The sequence below is a fragment of the Gastrolobium bilobum genome, unplaced genomic scaffold, assembly GCF_033153095.1.
Source record: "Gastrolobium bilobum isolate Gb01-03AN ecotype WA unplaced genomic scaffold, APGP_CSIRO_Gbil_v1 utg80189, whole genome shotgun sequence".
NCBI lineage: Eukaryota > Viridiplantae > Streptophyta > Magnoliopsida > Fabales > Fabaceae > Gastrolobium > Gastrolobium bilobum.
In genome coordinates this window covers 50,509-75,112 of record NW_026899312.1, presented here as the reverse complement: position 1 = coordinate 75,112, position 24,604 = coordinate 50,509, and the positions used below count along the sequence as shown (strand labels likewise).

The 24,604-nt window shown below is 35.9% G+C and overlaps 3 protein-coding genes across 3 annotated transcripts; 1 reads left to right on the top strand and 2 right to left on the bottom strand.

The window, feature by feature from the left end:
* The first annotated feature begins 9,082 nt into the window (after positions 1–9,082).
* On the top strand, positions 9,083–12,853 carry LOC133289385 (uncharacterized). The gene is made up of 4 exons (XM_061487305.1): positions 9,083–10,873; positions 10,990–11,325; positions 11,456–11,944; positions 12,059–12,853. Exons 1-4 carry the CDS (start codon positions 9,083–9,085, stop codon positions 12,851–12,853), a joined length of 3,411 nt encoding a protein of 1,136 aa, XP_061343289.1.
* Positions 12,854–14,038: 1,185 nt separating this feature from the next.
* LOC133289384 (pre-mRNA-splicing factor ATP-dependent RNA helicase DEAH1-like) lies at positions 14,039–20,623 on the bottom strand. The gene is made up of 4 exons (XM_061487304.1): positions 20,617–20,623; positions 20,395–20,525; positions 19,417–19,433; positions 14,039–15,320 (listed from the first exon to the last, which is right to left on the bottom strand). Exons 1-4 carry the CDS (start codon positions 20,621–20,623, stop codon positions 14,039–14,041), a joined length of 1,437 nt encoding a protein of 478 aa, XP_061343288.1.
* On the bottom strand, positions 19,978–21,509 carry LOC133289382 (MFP1 attachment factor 1-like). The gene is made up of 2 exons (XM_061487300.1): positions 20,967–21,509; positions 19,978–20,352 (listed from the first exon to the last, which is right to left on the bottom strand). Exon 1 carries the CDS (start codon positions 21,443–21,445, stop codon positions 20,984–20,986), a length of 462 nt encoding a protein of 153 aa, XP_061343284.1. The 5' UTR covers positions 21,446–21,509; the 3' UTR covers positions 19,978–20,352; positions 20,967–20,983.
* Positions 21,510–24,604: the final 3,095 nt, after the last annotated feature.

The window sequence follows — 24,604 nt, the reverse complement described above, 5'->3', positions numbered from 1 at the left end:
ATGACATATGCAATTGGTTAGTGAATTTCATCAACGTTTTCTTCAAATGGTTGAAAATGTGAGTAATTATACCGTACATTACCTAATTTCATCAACGTTTTCTTCAATTCCACATTCCTAAAACGAGTATTGAAGTTGCTTCCGATGTGACGTAGACAAAATACATGATAAGCATATGGAGGCTGCCACCCTCCGTGATCTTTCACCGCCCTTATGATGCTTCGATGACGATCGGATATTAGACAAATACCATGCCTATGTGTGACATGAAAACGTAAAAGGCTAAGAAACCAGGACCAATCATCCAACCTCTCACCTGGAGGAACAACAGCAAAGGCAATAGGGAGCAGAAATCCATCTCCATCCTGAGATGTTGCAATCAAGAGAGTACCTTTGTACTTCCCATACAGATGAGTGCCGTCAATTTGAATTATAGGCTTGCAGTGTTTGAATGCTTCAAAGCATTGGTGTAATGTCCAAAAAACCCTTTGAAATACGGCCCTGTCTGTATAAACCCGACGTTCATCAAAACATTGATTTGTATCAAACTGTATCTTCTTGACCGGTACAGTGTGCAGTAGTGGTTGTATGCACCGGTAAAGATGAAGATTGACCAGCATCAACTTCAACATATATCTCAATATGTTTTAATACTTTCCATTCAACAAACGCATCTGTTACGAACTCCACATCTTCATAATCATTTATATTGTTTCCAATGTAGTATATTGTATCCATATCCACTACAGTCTCTAACCTGGCTATCATGCGGTGGATGGAATGTATGCCTTCTAACCCCATTTTTTGAAGAATTATCTCCTTCAGTTCATTGCATGTAGTGCCCACTTTGATTTTCATCGTTTTTGTTTTCTCTTCAAATCGGACACCGTTCGGACCTTCAAAATGCCTCCCATTGTAGTAAATAACTATAGGAACCATATTTGGACTTGAACTCATCTTTCACACAAAAATTAGATCTAGGTTTTGGGTTTGGAGGTTGGTTCGGATTTTTGACCACAAAATGGGAGTATGGAGATGTAATCTCAATGTCCCACCAAGATTCAGCTTTCTGAAATGATGAGATGAAATATGTGTGATGTCTCGGATTAGAGAGGGTAAGAGAGAGAGATTTGGGGTTTCAAAAACCCTATACCTCGCAACAATGGCCGAAACCCATACATATTGAGGTTTCTGGACGCGATTTACCCGGTTACACTACTCCATACCCGGGTAAATAATTCAACAATTTTCCCAGATTCAAGAACTCTACCCGGGTACACCCCTACATACCCGGGTAGATAAAAAATTTTCAAAAATTACCCGGGTAGGTAAGGGTGTACCCGGGTAGGCTTCGTGGTCACAGTCAAACAGGAGCAGATTGGTGTTATGTTTGTTGGGGAGGGTAAATTTTTGAAATAGTTTTGAATGAAGGGCAATTTGGTAATTAATTATTAATTAAGGGTCATAAGGGTCAAAAAGCCTTAAAAGCTGGGTTATACTTACAATCTTTTTTTTTTTACGACCTCTTATAACCATATCTTAACACCGTTGATTTTTGTCAATCAACGGTTATGATTTTTGTAAATTAAATTCATTAATTAATTATTAATTCACAATAAATAATAACCGTTGATTGGCGGAAATTAACGGTGTTAAGATATGGTTGTAAGAGGTTGTAAATATAACCTTTCTCCAATACTAATATCCATAAATATTTAATTTTTTTAAGGTTGCCAAACGCACTTTAATTTTAGTAGTAACAAATAATAAGCAATTTTGCAAAAGAATTTAGTTACTAATCTTACTTTTCCATCCCAAACCTGGGTAAACCTACTAGAATTCTAGTCAAAGTTCACAAAGCCAGAGATGGAGGATGAAATTCCGGATTATTTTTTAAAACGCTGACCTCGTCTAGCAGGTTTTTTTTTTTGTAGTGAAATAAAAAGAATCTATACTCTGCAGGATCCTTATATTATTCTTAAGGGGTCTGATACTCTGAAAACAAGTAATAATTAATTCAATTAAGTGAATAGTTAATTATATATTTTTTATTAGTGACCTTTAAGTTAATCTATTTATTATTGACTGCCTTCAGAAGACTAGTTCTTTTAGATCAATTATGTCTTCTCATGTACATAGTCAAGGTAACATAGTAGTTCAACTAGCCTATCTTACTTTGTTAAATCCTGATTGGACCTGGATTAAGGATGCACCTAAATACTAACAAAGCTCAGGACAGTTTTATAGATAGATAGGTTTCTTAATGATGTTCCAATTCATGCATGATCGTGTGTATAGAGAAAGTTTTATTATGAGAGGTTTATCAACTTAATACGATCTTCCGTCTCGAAATAATTAATCTTTAATTGTTGGCCGGAGAATATCTTCAAGAAAAAAAATGCACTTAAAAATTTGTGTAGTTTGACTTTGTTGGACATTTTATGTCCTCCTTCATTAATTTATTTTTAAAATAAAATAAGTAAACATAAAAGTTGGAAAATATATTCAGTTTGATATTGAGTTAACAATATTTGTTATCTTCTGAACATATCCTCCGGCCCAGCAAAAAATTAATTCTTTTGGAGGAAGGTTATAATTATAATTTTTTTTTTTTACAATTTTTTATAACCATATATCATAATTGTTGATTTTCGTCAATCAATGATTGTCATTTATCATAAATTAATAATTAATTAATAAGTTTAATTTACGAAAATCATAACCGTTGATTGGCGAAAATTAACGATTATGATATATGATTGTAAGAGGTTGTTAAAAAAAAATTGTAAGTATAATCTCTCCCATTCTTTTGAAGTGGAAGATCATATTAAGTTGAAAAACCTCTCCTAATAAATGCACCTAAAAATTTGTGTAATTTGACTTTGTTGGACATTTTATGTCCTCCTTCATTAATTTATTTTTAAAACAAAAAAAAATAAACACGAAAGTTGGGTTTGATATTGAGTTAACAATTATTATCCCCCTTCCCCTTCTTTTACCCTTTATGGGTAGAATGGTGCAACTCGACACAAATACACAATATCATGGGCCATAAAGCAAGTGAATTCGGTCATACGTACTGTTATGATTTGATATATTTCAATTTCCATTCACATTATTTTACTTACTGTATCTAATTTTCAAAATTACCCACATGTAATGTTTGGCCTCATGAGCAAGGACAACTTTTCAATTAAACGAGACACATCCTCGAGTTTCAAATAAGTGGTAGTGGCAAGTTCAGATATAAAGTTTGATAGGTAAGTTTACTGAACATGTTTAACAACAGATATATAAAAATTATTAATATAATCATCTCACCTAATCATTTATATTTTTGGGTTGAATTCATTTTTATATGGTATTTGAGTTTTGGTATCTTCGATTTGATCTTCGTCTTCTCCTATGTTTTTTTTATGGAATTTCTTAACACAGGTAGATTAGATCTGATGCATCATCTATCTTTTAAGTTCAATACATTCTCTTGTTAGGAGATGTATTAAAAATATAAAAAGTTATTAATATAACATCACCAAACAATTTAAATTTTTGGATTGAAGAGAGCCGATCTAGGTAGCACGGACACGCAAATATTTTGAAAATTTGCGTGTCGGACACGCGTCCGACAAGCGGTCAACATTTGGGAACACGCGGTCAACTCTCCAACACGTTTTTCGACACGTAATCAACTTTTTTCTACACGCGGTCAACGTTCGGACACGTTTTTTTTTTAAATCTTAATTTTATTTTGTTAACTAAATATAAAAGAAATAATTTATAAATTGATTTTTTTCTATTATGAAATTTGACATGAAAAATTAACAAAGTATGAAAAATTATTTATATTTATATTTATGTTATGAAATTTAAATATTTGATTGGTTATATAACTTATTATGGACTCTTATATATATTAAATATAAATTATACTATATATATTAAAAAATTCATTTAATATCAAAATGTGTCCCAACATATCCAAATATAACATTTTTTAAAATTAACGTGTCGGCGTATCGTGTCGTGTCGTGTCCCGTGTCCGTGTCCGTACATAGCCAATCATATTCACCAAACATATGGGGTTTTTAAGTTTACAATGATGAAAACTTTACCACAGCTCGAGCCAATCATATTTATTGAACAGCAAAAGTTTTCCTAGTTCTTTTAAAAGTTAAATAGCTTCCGATACAATTGTTTATAAAGTCAAATACGGAGCCAAATTCTTCTAAATTAATCGAACCAGGAAATACATGAACGCGTACATCATAATCATAGTAATCAACAAAGGACAATAATTCACCATTGAAGGTCAAAGACTGCCTGTAGCAGCATGTGAAATTCATGAACAAATTGGTAACGGGGAATCTTCAAAGTCCAAGCATTTAGGATTAGAAGCCACACAGTTACACCATCCGAAAAATTTGGCTTGCCTATGTCAATAGTGGTCCATAGAAGGAAGAACAACTTTCCCAACACTCAGTTCGCTTGCAAAATTTCATTGACGGTTTGCTCAACCACTTTCACCTGTGTGTCACTCTCGGTCCGACTCAAGATGCCGACATGAAAATAAGCTTTTGATTAACAATAAGAGAAAAAAGATTTATTTTTAATTTACTGTTAAAATAATATTTAATGACTTAATTGTGTTTATTAAATCCCTAAAACAGTTTAATTATGATTTTGATTAAATTAGCCAATGCCTGAAGGTTTATCTAAACAAAAATTGCGTCTCGGTACTCTTATCAAATTTCACCAGTCCGTTTCTATTCTCCTGTTTTTATTTTTATTTTTACTTTGAAAGAAAGTATTAGGAGAAAAAATATATAAAAGTTGGCAACTTGGCATTAGCTGAGTAAATATATAAAAGTTGGCATTAGCTGAGTATTTTCGTTGGAGCTAAGAATTTAATTTTGAAAAACTTCCAGCACTTCGTCTAAAAATATGAATTTAATTGCATCTAAGTCTAACATTAACAATTTTATTTTTAAGTTCTTACATATTTACAACATTTTTTTAACAACACAGAAAAAAGTATCATTGATCATTATATTTAATAATTGAATAGAAATGCGAACAGACAAAGTTGCCGCTGGTTCTCTGAATATATACCCAAGCGAGATTTGAGAAGAGTTTACTGATGAAATGGAAGAGAAGGAATTTGACTTTTTCACCTTTTTAGACAATAATGCTTTCTGATCCCTTCCACCTATTCGAGGATGACAAAAAACTCTACATCATCTATTTGAGTTCGTAAAAATTATCCGCAATTAGAGTGAAGATGAATAACTTTTTTTTTCAGGGATAAATCCTGATATCTGTCATGGGGGGCAATTTTAATCGGGATAGATCCATGATTAAGGGTTTGAACTCCTCCTAGAGATGATATTGACTTTCATTTGCTTAACTCTGATACGCTAATTAAACTATCATCATTTCATAAAGATAAATAACTATTAAATATACAAGACATGGGAAAAGATTATAACAGCTAGGCTATACTCTATATTGATTGAATTGATTTTCACTGTTGCTGATTGCGAAATCTAAGGTACTATTAAAGAAAAACCTATTTACAGTATTAAAAAGGATTTAATTTTAAGCTACTATTAAAGAAAAACCTATTTACAGTATCATCCAATCAAATATTACTGAATCAAGTATCATTGAATAAAATTTTACATTATTATTATTATTATTATTAATTTTTAGATAAAATTTAAATTTAAGTGAAAATGCATGATCTTATTAGACCTTTATCTCTATAGAATTACATAAAATCTATAAGTTTAATGTTTCTCTTTTTTCTACAGATAATATTTCTCTGCTACACTCACCTAGAAACAAATGAGTCTCACTAAATTTTTCTTTCTCTTCTTTTAAAAATGAAACTTACTCACTTTTATATGAATGTGGTAGAACAAAAGTAGAAATATTTTTTTCTCAAAGGGGTAACACATGAGAATGGACTCAAACTAGTTATGGCATCAAAATTTGGGAATTGATCCTCATGGATAATGCATACATTTCACATGTTAATCGGGGAAATTTTGTCTCCCTTTTCTTATAGGATAAATCTATTATCATGTAACATAATCTAAAGCATTTTTTCTACTCAAACAAAAATCATATGGGTCCCATACATATAATAAAAATAAAAAATAAAAAATGCTGGTGCGGAAATCAATGGGTGAGTAGGTAAAAATTGTTATGTTACATAATATTAGTTTTCCCCTTTCTTATAAGTATTAAATACGCAGTGTCCAATCATAATTTATAAATATCTATCAAGAAAAAGATAAACACAAAATCTCCACATAATGAGTTCCCTCAAATATACATTAATGTCAAATGAACTAAAATAGCCTAGGTCCCAAAATCCACAAATTATAAACTAAATAAGTTAATTGTTGTTAATTTTATCACAAACAAACATGAATTATTGTAATCATTAACTTCATGGTGAGTGATGACCCATCACAGTCATATTTGTACTTCTACTCAAATTATAGGCTCAAAATGCAATTGCAAGCATATAGTATAGCGTGTCTACAAGTACTAGTATATATCTGGAACATCACAAGGCATAGGAAGACAATTTGTTTATATATGCGTTAATGACTATATAAAAATAGAGAACCTTTCAACTGCTTAAATCACAAATATAATAGTATGCATATGTCAATCCAAGATTGCTAAATAAGTCGAAAGTTGCAGCTCCAACTAATAGAAACAAAGAGGCATACTAAAATGTGATGTGCCATTTAGGTAACGGCAAAGAAAGAGGGGGGGAATCAAACGTTGCATTCTTGAATGCTATGCAAAGATACAGAAGATGTTATGGTAACCCTTAGTTGATATAGTTTCAATTACACAATATATGATTAACACAACTCAAAAGTGCTTGCAGAACAAAAGAAATACCATTGTTGCTCCCCATTAATTGGAATCTTGGTAGACAGTTGACTCAGATTTCGTTCAGCTAAAGATTTTCTCGATATTTGAAACCAAAAAGTAGTAAGTAAATCATTACATTTCTAGGCATATAACATCCACTAACAATTGATCAGCAAGTCAATCTGCCCATGGAATCAAAAATTAAGGGTACGGTCCACAACATCACCTGGAAAAAAAAAAACATAAATATAACTACATATACCTTAGGGTGTGTTTGGTACAGGAGAAATTTTTTGGTGACCGGGAATCATGATTAATGGAAATTCAGTAGAAATTGAGTTTACTTGGAATCTTACGAAAGATGTGTTTGGTTCGCCAAAATATTACCGGGAATATTGGGTAAAAATTACTGATTCCATATTTGGTTTAGAACGAAATATGACTTGGAATATGAGGTTATTTTACAAAAATAACCCCAAACTATTTTTACTTTTGTAATTGATAGATTGGGTCTAGATTTTTATGTGTATTGGGTATTTTTGTCTCAAAATTTATTGTTGTGTTTTCCCTTTACTTGGTATTCTGATTGGTATTCCGAATTACCATATTATTTTTGGTAATCTGAATAGTGACTTTTCTTTTTAAATCAAATTACCGGTAATCCTTGGATATCCGGGAATCGTAATTTATTCCTTCTAGCAAACGTGGTAATTACATTTACCAAAGAAGGATTACCGGTAATCCTCTCCAAAAACTTGAACCAAACACCCCTTTAATGTCATCTAAACAAGCCTCATGAATCCTTATTATGTACCCTATGTATTTCATAGGGTACATAATAAGGATTCATCTGCATTCTCTCATGACTTATGGGATATCTATATTCTGAAAGACTAACAGTACCTACAATAATGAAGACAACACCAAATAAATAAAAGAAAACTTTATTGGCACAGAAGAGGAGAAACCAACATCACTAAGTAACTACTATTGCTAGCACCATCAGTGCGGTATCTCAATTAAATCAACAAACAGTTTCAATCAACAACTTGGAGACACAAAATCAGGAAAGCTCTATTTATAAGACACAACAGCAAACACCGTAGTATGGAATGAATGGATGGATTATTATTATCACATGATTAGATGCAACAAGAATCTAGAACACAAAGACACGAACACAAAAAAAGAGGGTATGAAGTTGAAAAAATAAAATAAAATAAAATTACACACAACTTGGATAAGCCAGAGTAACTCTACATCCTCTGATTTCTCCAATTCTACAATCTTTCAAAATATAGATAAATGTAGATTAGCAGCATCATAAATAAAATACAATAGTAATGATGTCACTTAAATAAGCCCTCATTCATTAATTTAACTTTTTGGGTTAAATTAGTTCTTTGCAAAAAAAAAAAAATTATTTTTTAATTAAATCAGATGCCACTTCGTCACTAAAATTGAACATAAGACTAAAAGACAATTTCAGTCAGTGAATGACATCACACAAATCATTTCCCCCAAAACTATCAAGCCACCACTCACCAAGGATGCAAGGGTAACTACAGTCAAGGTGAATTTAAGCGTTTAAATATACAGAATACATGTTATAGTTCGATGTACAGCAAAAAAAGAATATCAACAAAAGAGAATATCTACAGTGCATCTTCTCCCAAGCCTAAGGGCGACACTTTTTCTCTCCAACAAAACCACTGATAGGGCCCAACTCCACAAGGCCCAATTTGGTAAAGTCTATGTCAGAAACCATGATAGGAGCAAGAAGCCCAAAGACCCTGAACGTTTGTGGCTCAGCAACGTTTGTGACTCAGCAAGTTTGTTAGTGCATTGGAGAAGTTTGTTACATAAGCATGTGGGTGCATGAAAGAAGGCACCGTGGAGGTCATTCTGGTTTGCGCATGCAAAGGGGAGATATCATGACGTCTCGAAAGTTTCCTGAAATCATTTACATTCTGTCAATTATTTCCTTTATTTGATTTTGCAAGTTCTGAGCTATAGCAGCACTATAGTGTGTAATTAGATTTGGCTTCTTGCTAAACTTTGTTGATTTTACTGGAATTAAACTTTAATACGAGCATTATTCAGAGAACGTGTTTGTCTACTGTTTGATTCCTATCAAAGTGGTATCAAAGCTCCGACTGGGAACAGGGTTATGGTACGAACTCGAAACATGGAGGGAATGGAAGAAAGGTTAAGAAGAACAGAATTGGGACAAGATGAACTGATTAAGAGGATGGACGCGAGCGATGCTAACCAGGCGGAGATCATAAGACAGCTGAGAGAGCTTGGAGCTGGAATTCAACAGCTCAGATCTGAAGATTCTGGCGATGAACGCAATTACGGAGAAGGAAGGATGAGCGGTGCTTCTGGTTCGAATGGTAACCAGGGAGGGGCAGGGGTCGGTGATGTATGGGGCAGACAACTGGAAATCCCTACTTTCTCTGGGCTTAACGCTTATGCCTGGTTGAGCAAGGTAGAAAGGTATTTTCAAGTGAATGAGGTAGGGGATGGTGAGAAGGTTGGGGTTGTCATGTTAGTTTTGGAGGGAGAGGCTCTTTCCTGGTATCAATGGTGGGAGCTCAGTAATCCCATCGTCACCTGGAATGGGTTTAGGCGTGAAATCTTAGGCAGGTTCCAACCATCGATGCTTGACAATCCTTATGGACCTTTATACGCGTTGAAACAAAATGGCACGGTGGCTGAATTTCGCGCTGAGTTCGAAGCCGTAGTTGGGACGATGAGGTACGCTGACGAAGAGGTATTGAAAGGAGCTTGGCTGAGTGGGCTGAGGGGTAGCATCAGAGAAGAAGTCCTCATGAACCCTGGGCTTGGGTTATCATCCATGATGAAATTGGCCCATAAAATCGACATCAGAAACGCATCATGGACTGAGGAGGGATTTGGATTTTTTGGACCAAAAAATTATAATGGGCCTACTAAAACGAATTTCGGCCCAAAGTCCACACCACTTAATGTGTCCGCTTCTAGTAACTATCAGAAGGGAAATTCTGAAATCCCTAAATCTAATTTAGGGCGAACTATGCAACCCGAATCTCCCCAAGGCAGCGTAGCCGGAAGTCGCGTGACGGAGGCTCCCAAGAGCAAATTTCGGCGACTCTCCGACGCGGAGTCACAGGAGCGGAGACGGCTGGGTTTGTGTTTCAAGTGTAATAAGAAGTGGGGGCCCGAGCACAAATGCACAGCGCGACAACTACATCTCCTCATCGTTGACGAAGATTTGGGAGATCCGTCAGCAGCAGAGGACGAGAACCTGTCGGTTACTGCTGAGCAACTGAAGAACGAAGAAGACATGGCTCTCCAGCTAACGTTGCAGAGCCTGATGGGGATTTCGTCTAATCAATCCATGAAGGTTTGGGGGGTGATCGATGGCCGGAGTGTTGAGGTGCTCATCGATTGTAGGGCCTCGAGCAATTTTGTTAAGCAAGGGTTGGTTGATCATTTAGGTCTTACGGTGGAATCGACCCCCACATACTCGGTTGAAATTGGGAACGGGCACAAGATATCCTGTCAAGGGGTTTGTCGAGGGGTTGCAATTGCCATCCAGGGAAGCACTATCGTCCAAGACCTGTTCCTATTTGACTTGGGAGGGGCAGATGTGGTGTTGGGGCTGGATTGGCTCAGGGAATTGGGGGAAATAAAGGCAAATTTTAGAGAGTTGACTATCAAGTATGTCTCCGAGGGTCATGAAGCTGTTATTAAAGGAGACCCTACACTCTCTAAAACCATTTCTTCTCTTAAATCGATGGCCAAGGCTCTGGAGCAGGAGGGTCAAGGTTATTTTGTGCAGTGGGAAGGTTCAGCAGCTTCTCAGAACTTTCAGGAAGAGTGGAAAGAGCTGGATGATTTGCTAGTTGAATTTGGTGACATTTTTGCTGAAGCCAAAGGGTTTCCTCCAAAGAGAAGTCAGGATCATGCTATTGTTTTGAAGCCAGGCACACAGGTACCTAACAGTAGGCCTTACCGATATCCTTTTTATCAAAAATCTAAAATTGAGAAGTTAGTGGCAGAATTATTAAGTGCTGGTATGATTAGGCCTAGTGTGAGTCCCTATTCAAGCCCTGTTATATTGGTGAAAAAAAAGATGGGAGTTGGAGGGTATGTGTTGATTATAGGGCTTTGAACAAGATCACTGTCCCTGATAAGTTCCCCCTACCAGTGGTAGATGAACTATTGGATGAAGTAGGAGGGTCAAAGGTGTTTAGCAAGCTGGACCTCAAGTCCAGGTTTAATCAGATTCGTATGAATGTGGGGGATATCCCTAAAACAGCATTCCGAACTCATGAGGGGCATTACGAATATTTAGTAATGCCATTTGGCCTTACTAACGCCCCTTCTACATTCCAAGCCCTTATGAATGATGTGCTGAAACCTCATCTGAGAAAATTTGCCCTGGTTTTTTTGACGATATATTGGTCTATAGCAAGGGGGCGGCTGAGCATGTGGGCCACTTGAGGACTATTTTTGTCTGCGTACCCATAAACTGTTTGCAAATAGGAAGAAATGCGTGTTTGGACAGATGCAGGTGGAGTATTTGGGGCACATTGTTACTGAAGAAGGAGTCAAGGCTGATCCGGTTAAGATCAAGGCCATGGAAGATTGGCCAGTTCCAAGGAATGTTAAAGGGCTGAGAGGTCATTTGGGGTTAACGGGATATTATCGGAAGTTTGTCAAAGATTATGGGAAGATAGCCCGACCATTAACTGACTTGTTAAAGAAGGATGCCTTCAAATGGGGAGAGGGGGCACATGTTGCGTTTGCTGAGTTAAAAAAATTAATGCCTTATGTTCCTATTTTGGCCTTACCGAATTTCTCCAAGACTTTCGTGGTGGTTACTGATGCTTATGGCAAAGGCATAGGTGTTGTCTTAATGCAGGAGGACAGGCCTTTAGCTTATATTAGTAGAGGATTCTCACAGCGGGCCATGGGGAAATCGGTCTATGAAAAGGAATTAATGGCCGTGGTGTTTGCAGTCCAGAAATGGAGGCCCTACTTGTTGGGGCGACATTTTATAGTTAAAACCGATTAAAAGAGCCTCAAGTTTTTGTTGGAGCAACGGGTTCTTGGTGAGGACCAACAAAAATGGGTTTCCAAATTGTTGGGGTATGATTTTGAGATCCTTTATCAGCCGGGTAAGGGAAAGGTTGTTGCAGACGCTTTGTCTAGAAAAGAAGAGTTTCTTCTTCTCTCCAAGGTGCAACTTCCTCATTTGGAAGAGATTGATAAGGAAGTGCAGGCTGACAATCGGCTTCGTGGAATAATTCAGAATTTATTGGAGGATCCAGCCTCTCATCCGGGTTTTCAGCTACACGGGGGACGCCTTTTCTTCAAGGATCGGTTAGTATTATCCAAATCTTCTCGCTTCATCTCCTCTATTCTGTCTGAGTTCCATGATTCTTGTATTGGTGGCCATTCTGGTTTTTCCAGAACCTTTAAGCGAATGGTTGGAGTGGTTTTTTGGGAGGGTATGCGTAAGACCGTGCAACAGTATGTCTTGGATTGTGCCATTTGTCAACAAAATAAGATTCAAAACTTGTCCCCTGCTGGGTTGCTTCAACCTTTACCAATACCGTCCCAGATTTGGACAGATGTGTCCATGGACTTCATTGGTGGGTTGCCGAAGGCTCATGGTGTTGATACTATTTTTGTTGTGGTGGACCGGCTCACTAAGTTTGCACACTTCATTCCTTTGGCTCATCCATATTCTGCCAAGGAAGTGGCTGAATTGTTTGTGAGGGAGGTAGTCTGGCTGCATGGGTTCCCCTCCACCATTGTTTCTAATAGGGACCGGGTATTTCAAAGCCATTTCTGGTCAGAGTTATTTAAAAGTGCTGGAACAAAACTTCAGTTCACAACTGCTTACCACCCTCAATCCAATGGCCAATCGGAGGTAGTGAATAGGAGTCTGGAAACATATTTGTGATGTTTTTGTAGTCCCAAGCCTCGTATCTGGCCTAAGTGGTTGCATTGGGCCGAGTATTGGTACAACACCGCCTATAAGAGTTCCACGGGAATGACCCCGTTTAAAGCACTTTATGGAGTGGATCCTCCTAGTCTGTTTCGGGTTGGAAACAGTTTCCCTACTGTGGATGCTGTATCTCAATTGTTGGCAGAAAGGGAACTTATCCTAGCGAAATTAAAAGAGAATTTACACAAGGCTTAGGAACGTATGAAGACTCAGGCTGATAAAAAGAGGAGAGACGTGCAATTTGAGGTAGGCAATTCTGTTTATTTGCGTCTACAGCCATATAGGTTGAAATCTTTGGCATCTAAAATCAATGAGAAATTAATTCCCCGTTATTATGGTCCATTTGAAGTGCTGGCAAGGAATAGTGACACTGCTTATAAGTTGACTCTCCCGTCTTCTAGCAAAATCCACCCAGTTTTTCACGTGTCCCTGCTCAAGAAGGCCGTGAGTCCTGTTATTAATGTCCAGCCTCTTCCTCCTGCATTGTCTGAAGGATGGGAACTCGTGGTTGAGCCAGAACAGGTGCTACAATGGCGCAGGGACCACAAAGGCATACTGCAGGTCCTCATTCAGTGGCATGACCTTCCATCTTTTGAAAACTCTTGGGAAAATTTTACTGCTATGCAAGTGCAATTTCCTGATTTCCACCTTGAGGACAAGATGCTTTCTTTAAGGGGGAGTATTGATAGGGCCCAGCTCCACAAGACCCAATTTGGTAAAGTCTATGTCAGAAACCATGATAGGAGCAAGAAGCCCAAAGACCCTGAACGTTTGTGACTCAGCAAGTTTGTTAGTGCATTGGAGAAGTTTGTTAGTGCATTGGAGAAGTTTGTTACATAAGCATGTGGGTGGGTGAGAGAAAGCACCGTGGAGGTCATTCTGGTTTGCGCATGCAAAAGGGAGATATCAGGACGTCTCGAAAGTTTCCTGAAATCATTTACATTCTGTCAATTATTTCCTTTATTTGATTTTGCAAGTTCTGAGCTATAGCAGCACTATAGTGTGTAATTAGAATTGGGTTCTTGTTGAACTTTGTTGATTTTACTGGAATTAAACTTTAATACGAGCATTATTCAGAGAACGTGTTTGTCTACTGTTTGATTCCTATCAACCACCTTCCCACGAATGTACTTCCTCCTCTCAAAGCATCTGCGAAGATATGCTGCTGCTTATCCTACTAGGCTTTCCTACTCCGCGAGGCATTTTCTTGGAGGACGAGTCTTCAACATCTTTAAGCTGGTAATAGTGGGGGGCTATCTCCACCAACCACTCTGGCTTTAATTCCGTGACCTGTCTCATATATTCCTTGGTTGTGAGTACTAGTTCATGGTATACAACCCATCTAGGAACCACCTGTGCCAACCCAGAACTAGGATGTATGTGGACAGTCTGTGCAAGTTTAACAGTCCGATATAGTCCATTCTTTTGCAATCGTGCAGTGTGTGGGAAAAATCCAGATGTTATGGATTTCTTGATGGCATCTAAATCATTAGAATTTGAACTTAGCTTAATCCCAACCCTCTCCAAAAGACCTGCAAGTTGATCACGGATATCCCTAGCCCGTTTCATACTCCTTACCTGTATATAATTTTCATAACACCATTGTGTTGAATAATTGGTTTCCTTCCATGAATTGTAGACATTTAGCAATGCAATATGATCTCCAACATTTCCAGTGTGAAAATTCATCCTTGCATTGTCTGCATGTACTTGTTTGTCCTTCGGACGGTAAAATATTGAGTTGCCAACAGAAAGCATAGCAGCAATAGAAATGATCTCCTCGGAACAGTTGTACTTTTCAGAAGCCACTATCATTTTTGACAACATAGGATCCAGTGGGAACTCTGCCATCCGTCTACCTACCATAGTTAACTCACGACGCGTATTTAATGCACTTAATGCAGATAGAAGCTCCAGGGCTTTCAATAAGGCCTGAGTAGGCGGAGGATCCATAAAATCAAAGTTCAGCAAGTCATAGTCATGAATACCGAGACTTTTTAAAGTCAAAACTACATTTGCAAGATTAGTCCGCTGTATTTCTGGTAAAGTATTATCATCCAAATCATTGTAAAAATTGTGTGCAGTATACAATCTGAAGCACTTTCCAGGACCTGTTCTTCCAGAACGACCAGCTCTCTGCATTGCTGAAGCTTTTGAGATAGGAGTTACTAACAAGGACTCAATTCCTGTTCTTGGATTATAACTTTTCATCTTACAGAATCCTGGATCAACGACATACTTGATCCCATCAATTGTCAATGATGTTTCTGCAATATTAGTAGCAAGGACAACCTTTCGTGCCCCTTCAGGAGTGGGTTCAAATATTTTAGCTTGTAGCTCAGTTGGTAGGTTAGCATATATAGGGCATATTATTAACTCAGCAATTTTAGTCCCCAAGCCTCTAGTTTCCAACCCCAAGCCTCTAGTTTCCAAAAAAAAAAAAAAAAAATAAACAACTCTTTTGGTCCATGTCAATATCTACGAAATACTTTTTAGTCCCTGACAATAAAAAAGGATCAAATTGGTCCCTAACAGTATGTAAAAAAGACCACGTTAGTGACGGAGGAGTTGACATAAGGACTAACGTGGCCCTTTTTTCATAATTTTAAGGACCAATTTGGTCCTTTTTTATTGTCAGGGACTAAAAATAATTTCGCAGATATTGCTAGGGACCAAAAAGGGTGTTTACTTAAAAAAAAAAAAAAAAAAGAGAGATGGAGGATGATGTTCCGGATTATTCTTTAAAATGCTGACCCCGTCTAGCGGCTTTTTTTTTTTTTTTTTTTTTTTTGCAGTAAAATACAAAGAATCTATACTCTGTAGGATCCTAATATTATTCTTAACTCATAAGGGGTCTGATACTCTGATAACAAGTAATAATTAATTCAATTAAGTGAATAGTTAATTATATATTTTTTATAAGTGACCTTTAAGTTAATCTTTTTATTATTGACTGCCTTCTGAAGACTAGCTCTTTCAGAAGACTACTACTTTTAGATAGGTAACATAGTAGTTCAACTAGCCTATCTTACCTTGTTAAATCCCGATTGGACCTGAATTAAGGATGCACCTCAAAATTTGTGTAATCAGACTTTGTTGGACATTTTATGTCCTCCTTCATTAATTTATTTTTTAAATAAAAAAGTAAAACTGAAAGTCAGAAAATTGCGTCTCGGTACTTTTATCAAATTTCACTAGTCCGTTTCTATTCTCCTTTTTTTTTTTTTTTTTTACTTTGAAAGAAAATATTAGGAGAAAAAATATATAAAAATTGGCATTAGCCGAGTATTTTCGTCGGAGCTAAGAATTTAATTTTGAAAACTTTCAGCACTTTGTCTAAAAATATGAATTTAATTGCATCTAACATTAACAATTTTATTTTTAAGTTCTTAAATATTTACCACATTTTTTTAACAACACAAAAAAAAGTATCACTGATCATTATATTTAATAATTGAATAGAAATGCAAACAGACAAAGTTGCCACTGGTTCACTGAATATAGATACCCAAGGGAGATTTGAGAAGAGTTTACCGATGAAATGGAAGACAAGGAATTTGAAATTTTCACCTTTTTAGCCAGCAATGCTTTCCGACCCCTCCCACCTATTACAGAAATCTCGACATCTATGAGAGTTTGTAAAATTTATCCGCAATTAGACAGAAAATGAATAACTATTAAATATACAAGTCATAGAAAAGGATTATAACAATTGTCTATCAAAAAAAAAAAAGGATTATAACAATTAAACAGCTATCTTGTATCGAAAGGCTAAACTCTGTATTGAATGAATTGATTTTCACTGTTGCTGATTGCAAAATCTAAGGTAGAAATATTAAAAAGGAATTAATTTTAAGCTACTATTAAAGTAAAACCTATTTACACTGTCATCCAATCAAATATTACTGAATTAAGTATCATTGAATAAAATTTTACATTATTATTATTTTTTAAATTTTTAGATAAATTTTATTTGGGGAAGGATAGTGTGACAACCAAATTGTGTTACTACCAAGTCACTACCAATCAATCTTACTGTTAGATCGATTATGTTGATCCAACGGTTATATTTATTTACATCTTTATATGGTCATGATTCCCCAAATTTAATACTTTATATTTATTTTCACCTTTGTATGGTTATGATTTTCCATATTTAATGCTTTCACTTTAAATATGAGGAATCATGACCATACAAAGATGGAAATAAATATAACCGTTGGATCAACATAATCGATCTAACAGTGAGATTGATTGGTAGTCACTTGGTAGTAACACAACTTGGTTGTCACAATATCCTTCCCCATTTTATTTTAAGTGAAAATGCATGATCTTATTAGACCTTTGTCTCTATTGAATTACAGAAAACCTATGGATTTAATATTTCTGTTTTGAGTAAATACCATTTTGGGTCCCTAACAAAAAACACGGTCCCTACTTTAGTCTCTTACAAAAAAAAATTAGTCAGTTGGTCCCTAACAAATTCAAAGTGGATCCATTTTAGTCCTTTTGAGGGACTAATATGGATTTTTTTTTGAAATTGTGAGGGACCACGATTTCAACTAAATGGGTCCACTTTGAATTTATTAAGGATCAACTGACTAATTTTTTTTGTCAGGGACTAAAGTGGAGACCGTGTTTTTTGTTAAGAACCAAAAAAGGTATTTACTCTTCTATTTTTGATGAGTTCATGTTTCTGCTTTTACTATAGACAAAATTTCTCTGCTACACCCACGCAAAAATGATTAGATCTTTATCTTCTTTTTAAAATGAAATCTACTCACTTTTATGTTAATGTGGTAGAACAAAAATAAAATTATTTTCCCCAAAACCTATACAAGAGATAACACATGAAAACAGACTCAACCTAAAATTTGGGAATTGATCCTCATGGATAATGCGTACATTTCACATGTTAATCATGTGAAAATTTTGTCTCCCTTTCCTTCTAAGTATTAAATAGGCAATGTCCAATCATAACTTATAAATATCTATCAAGAAAAAGATAAACACAAAATCTTCACATAATGAGTTCCCCTCAAATATACATTAATGTCAAATGAACTAAAATAGCCAAAGTCCCAAAATCCATAAATTATAAATTAAATAAGTTAATTGTTGTTAATTTTATCACAAAAAAACATGAGTTATTGTAATCATTAACTTCATGATGAATTTCTTTTCAAATAACTTGTCTTCTACGTGATCCGTCAATTTCTCATCATAATGATGTATAAAATGTTTTTTTATTTATTTTGTTTTGTCTGACCACAGTATCTATACTTGACCACAGTATCTATACTTAAACTTATTTTAATGCAAACAAAAGTTGGATTGTACAGTTTGAGAAAGTTCCAACTCACCCATCTCTTTGGATAGAAGGTTTTCAAGCCCAGCCCAATCCACAAACACAAACACAAACCAACTCGTCACTTGCACCAGGGATTTGGTCAAAACCCCCCAAGGGTTCACAGATTGACCCAACTGATTGAACCCGACTTTCTCAACATACCATCACTTCACAAAAAGTTAAATCCAGGATTAAGGAACTTTTTAAAACTCTTTCGTCAAAGATCGAAAGTTGAAGCTGTTGCAGGTAGCCCTCCACAAGAGTGTCCCATAATGCTGAACCTTTTATCATTTGGTCCATAAAAGTCCTAAAATCCCATTGCACTTAATCGTGTTATTTAACACACCAAACAAGAGTGTCTATGCTTTAGACAATAAAACCTGTACCCAGTACCCACCGTCCAAAGATACGATACATTCTACTATTTCAAGATCCCTGTTTTTTCTCTACAATATAGACTTACTATTCTATAACTAAAAAAGCTCAGATCATGATGACCCATCACGGGGTGTTTGTTTCGAGACTTTTCTCCACTTTACTAGCTAAGTGTAAAGAACCTTGGGATACACTACCTCGAAAGCTAGCTTAAAGGGTGGGAGTGCCCAAGGCCACATTAGTTGCCCACACAATCAATGTGGGACTATATATCTCAACACGCCCCCTCACGCAAGAGCCCTTTAGGCTAGAAGCGTGGAATTGCACAGGCCCAATTTTTGGTTTATTTTTTTTGTGCTTTTTATTTTAATTCCACTTGAAAGTGGAAGGCGGTGAGGATCGAACTCACTCAAACTCTGATACCATGTAAAGAACCTTGGTATATACCACCTCAAAAGCTAGCTCAAAGAGTGGAAGTGCCTAAGGTCTTATAAACTCTACATTAGTTGCACATACAACCAATGTGGGACTATATATCTCAACACGTCTCCTCACACGAGAGTTCATTGGGCTAGAAGCGTGGATATTGCACAGGCCCAATTTTTTATTTACCTTTTTGTGCCTTAATTTTAATTCCACTTTAAAGTGGGGGCTGTGGGGATTGAACTTGTGACCTTATAGTCACTCAAGTTCTGATACCATGTAAAGAACCTTGGGATACACCACTTTCCTAGCTAAGTGCAAAAAGGATTCTGCATTCCCCACATTTGGTTCACCGATTCATCAATTTTACCCATCTAATTCACTTCCCTATCAATTGACAATTACATGTAAAAACCAATAAAAACACTGGTATTTCTATGAGAAAACCGGCTACATTTTGGTTTGTGGTACAAAAGGGTTATTTTTCCATCAATATTTTATCTTCAACCAAACACATATTCAGGAATTTCATTCAATTTTCCTGGTAAAATTTTGCCCAACCAAACAACTTTTTTAAAACTTTCCTATCTAATTCACTTTCCCTGCAGATCCCTAATATTTACATTTCCCTAGAAAAAAAAAATCCACCTCAACCAAACACCACCTCATAGTCAAATTTGTACTTCTACTCAAATTATAGGCTCAAAATGCAATTGCAAGCATTAGTATATATTTGGAACATCACAAGGTATAGGAAGACAATTTGTTTAGACACGCATATAATTCGTTAATGAATGTATAAAAATAGAGAACCTTTCAACTGCTTAAATCACAAATATAATAGTATGCATATGTCAATCCAAGATTGCTAAATAAGTCGAAAGTTGCAGCTCCAACTTATAGAAACAAAGAGGCATACTAAAATGTGATGTTTTAAAGAGCATAGAATCCAAGGGAGAAATTAGGTAACAGAAGATGTTGCATTCTTGAAGGATATGCAAAGATACAGAAGATGTTCTGGTAGTGGTAACCCTTAGTTGATATAGTTGCAATTCCACAATATATGATTAACACAACTCAAAAGTGCTCGCAGAACAAAAGAAACACCATTGTTGCTCCCCATTGATTGGAATCATGGTAGACAGTTGACTCAGATTTCGTTCAGCTAAAGATTTTCTCGATATTTGAAACCAAAAAGTAGCAAGTAAATCATAACATTTCTAGGCATATAACATCCACTAACAATTGATCAGCAAGTCAATCTGCCCATGGAATCAAAAATTAAGGGTACGGTCCAAAACATCACCTGAAAAAAGAGAACATAAATATAACTACAGTCTACATATACCTTAATGTCATCTAAACAAGCCTCATGAATCCTTATTATGTACCCTATGTATTCATAGGGTACAGAATAAGGATTCATCTGCATTCTCTCATGACTTATGGGATATCTAAATTCTGAAAGACTAACAGTACCTACAGTAATGAAGACAACACCAAATAAATAAAAGAAAACTTTATTGGCACAGAAGAGGAGAAACCAACATCACTAAGTAACTATTATTACCAACCATCAGTGAGGTATCTCAGTTAGATCATCAACAAATAATTTCAATCAACAACTTGTAGGCGCACAAAATCAGGAAAACTCTATTTATAAGGCACAACAGGAAAACACCATAGAATGGAATTAATGGATTACTACTATGACATAATTGGATATAACAAGAATCTAGAACACAAAAACACAAAGACACGCACATTAAAAGCTGCCATGAAGTTAGAAAAGAGACAATTTTTTCACACAATTTGGATAAGCCAGAGTAACTCTACATCCTCTGATCTCTCCAATTCTACAATCTTTCAAAATATAGATAAATGTAGATTAGCCCCCTCAACGAGGGAACCCTAACATACTGTTACTGGATGACCAATCAAGAGTCAGAAACAGCAGCAGCGACGCCCTCTTCGTCGGGGACGTCAGAGGCACCGCCATTATCGGCGGCGGAACTTGCCGGAGCTCTGGCCTTGACGGTGTCAAGCATCCGCTTGCTGATCTCCGTGGAGTACACCTGGAGGATCTCAATGCCGTCGTCGCCTGCGGAGGCGGAGACACCGGCGGCGGCGAAGGCCTCGTCCTCGATCTGGCGGGCGGCAGCGGAGGCTTCGTCAGGGGACACTGTGCCATAGCGCTTGGAGAGGACTGAGGGAGTTGTTAGGGTCTCGATAATGTGATTGATGACGGCATCGCGGGTTTGCTGTGTGGGAGGCCATATGCTGAAGGAGGAAGCGCCGGACTTGGTGGCGGTGACAGGTTCGGGATGCGGCGGAGCCTCCATCGGTGACGGTGGAGGAGGAGTGGCGTCTTGTTCGGGTGTGGTTTCCGGGTCGGACATTATCAGATAGGGATGGGTTTTTTTGTAAGGGTGAGTGGAAAATAAAGGGGGGAAAGAGAAAGGATTGAATATGACAATGCTTGTCTTGTGGCCTTCGCGATGTAATGTTAGGAGTGTAAATAGGCTAGGCTGGGCTTTGGTCATCCTGGCTCAAGCCTATATTAAAAAAAATTCAGTCTATCTAGCCTACTGGTCTATTAAAGATTTTATTTGTAGGCCAAGCCCGACCCATTTTTAAAAAATAAGAAAGCCTGACATAGTCTACAGGCCTTGTAGGCCCCCAGTATATATACTAAGCAAAAATAATAATTGTATAGAGTAAAGAAAGTTTCATTCATGCATGCACTAGTACTTCTCATAAGAAAAAAATGACAAACAAGAAAGAGTCAACATAATACCTCAGCTCTAGACTGTATATCATAGAGGAATAGAGTCAAAGAAATGGGAAAAATAAGAAAAATACAATTACTGGATGCTGAAATAAAGTCTACAAAAAAATGTCATTCATCTAAAAATCTTTAAATCACCATCAAGACAAGGGAAAGAAGAGTATTATTGAAAGATCTTCATCAGTAACATCATAATCCAGCAAGGTACCCATTGCTCCATGGTATTAAGCTGCAACAACATGTAAAATTTGGAGACATTAGACAATTTTTCTTTTCATAAAATAAAATAGCACAAAAAGTAAGAGATATTGGTATTTGGTACTTTGTGTCTTTGCCACATAAAATAAATATTATTTTATTATTTTATTTTAATAAATTAAATAGGCCAGCCTACAAAGCAGTAGGCCGGGCTTGACAAAATTGGCATGTGGCCTATTTATTAAAAAATCTTTTTTATAAACCTAAGCTTACTCTACTTTTCTGAAAGGCCGGGCTTGGGCTTGGGCTGCGCTGGGCCAGCCTGGCCCATTTACACCCCTAGTTATGACCAACGACCGAGGGAATGGTGTAATGGGTGGGAGCTAGGGCTGCACAAAATAACTGATTCACTTGCTCCGCTCTTGATCTGACCTATAAATACCCATTTTATTTTTGAACTGGATTTAATACTGACCCACTTTATTTGGGTCAGGTTTTAGACCTGACTCATTTAATAATTAACTCATTGACCCAAAACTTGACCCATACTCATTATGTGAAAAAAAATCACAATTACAATAAAAGAAAAGTTTTAACGTAAAACAATTACGTCAAAATTTTTTACGGAAAATATTTCCACAAAAAATTTTAGCAAAAATTTTTGACAAAAATATTTTTATCGATACTTGTGACTAAAAATATTTTTGTAAAAAAACTTTGATGGAACCCAAAATATTGCTTGCTTGACGTAATTGAAAAATATCCGCTTGAAGGGATTGCTTGGTGCAGGGATCAAACCCTGCCTCAAGCAGTTTCTTGAAAAATCTTTGGGGGCCAGAGGATAAGCCAAAAATCTTCGGTTGGGGGATTAGTCTCGTCCTTTCTCCGGTTGCGAAGCTTAGAGCACCCACTCTTACAATGAGGGGCTAGCCCAAACGGACCGTACCCCGAGGGCATGGTACCCAGAGAAGGTTGAATGGGGATACCTCCTAGCAATGTACCAAAAAAAAAAACTTTGATGGAATATTTTTTTTGTCAGATTTTTTTACGGAATCAAAATTTCGTCGAAATATTTCACAAAAAAATATATTCATCAAAAATTTCGACGAAACACATTTCCATCGAAAAATTTTTACCGAAAAAAATTTCATCAAAATTCTTTACAGATTTCAAATTTCGGCGAAAGTTTTTGACGAAAATATTTTCGTTAAACTTTTTGACAAAAAAAAATTCGTCGAAAATTTTAGCGAAACACATTTCTATCGAAAATTTTCGACTAAATATTTTCGTCAAGTTTTTTGATAAAAATATTTCCATCAAAATTTTCAACGAAACACATTTCTGTGAAAAAAATTCGTAAAAATTTTTGAGAAAAAATATTTCGATAAAAAATTTTGACAAAAAATATTTCGATAAAAAATTTTGACAGAAAATATTTTGTTAAAATTCTTTAGAGAATCTAAATTTCGTCGAAAGTTTCGAATGAAACATTTCCCTCAACACAATTTCCCTTGAAAATTTCGACGAAACACATTTCCATAAAAAAAAATTCATCAAAATTCTTTACAAATTTCAAATTTCGGTCCAAGTTTTCGACGGAAAAAATTTCGTTAAAATTTTTTACAAAAACAAATTCATCAAAATTTTTAGCGAAACACATTTCCATCGAAAATTTTCAATTAAATATTTTCGTCAAGTTTTTTGAAAAAAATAGTTCCATCAAAATTTTCAACGGAACACAATTCTGTAAAAAAAATTCGTAAAAATTTTTAACAAAAAATATCTCGATAAAAAATTTTGACGGAAAAAAATATTCTGTCAAAATTCTTTAGAGAATCTAAATTGCGTCGAAAGTTTCAAATGAAACATTTCCCTCGAAACAACTTCCGTCGAAATTTTCGTCAGAACACATTCCCATTGAAATTTTGAACGAAAAAGATTCCATCAAAATTTTTGACAAAATTCTTTTTTCGTTTAAAACATTTGATGGAAGAAATCATTTTCGTCAAAACTTTTGACGGAAACTAAATTTCGATAGAAAATTTATTTTTGTAAAATTTTCATTAGAGAAAAAATTTCGTCGCTTTTCGACAAAAAGTATTCCGACGAAAAAATAATTTTGTGACGAAATTTTTGTCATTTGCAACGTAGAAATTTCGATGAAATTTTGTGAAGAAACCAAGTCAAAAACGGGTCAGGTCAGATTTGACCAACTTCAAAAACCAAGTCAGACTCACTTCAAAAACCAAGTCAGGTCAGATCTGATCCAGTTCTGAACTAGTTCAACAAAATCCAAACCAAGTCAGACCTGACTTGGATCAAATTAAAGCGGGTCAGGTCAAAATACCTCACCTATAAAAACCAAGTTGGGTCGAGTCGGACCAAAACCTGACCCGACCTGACCCATGCACAGCCCTAGTGGGAGGTACTAGTACTACCAACCCTTTGTTCTATAAAAAATTTTAGCGTAAATATAATATTTTCTTCTTTTTCTTTTTCAGTTCATTCAAATAACATATTTCGTATAATTATATATCTTTTACCAATATAAACTAAAAAAGTTTATTCATAA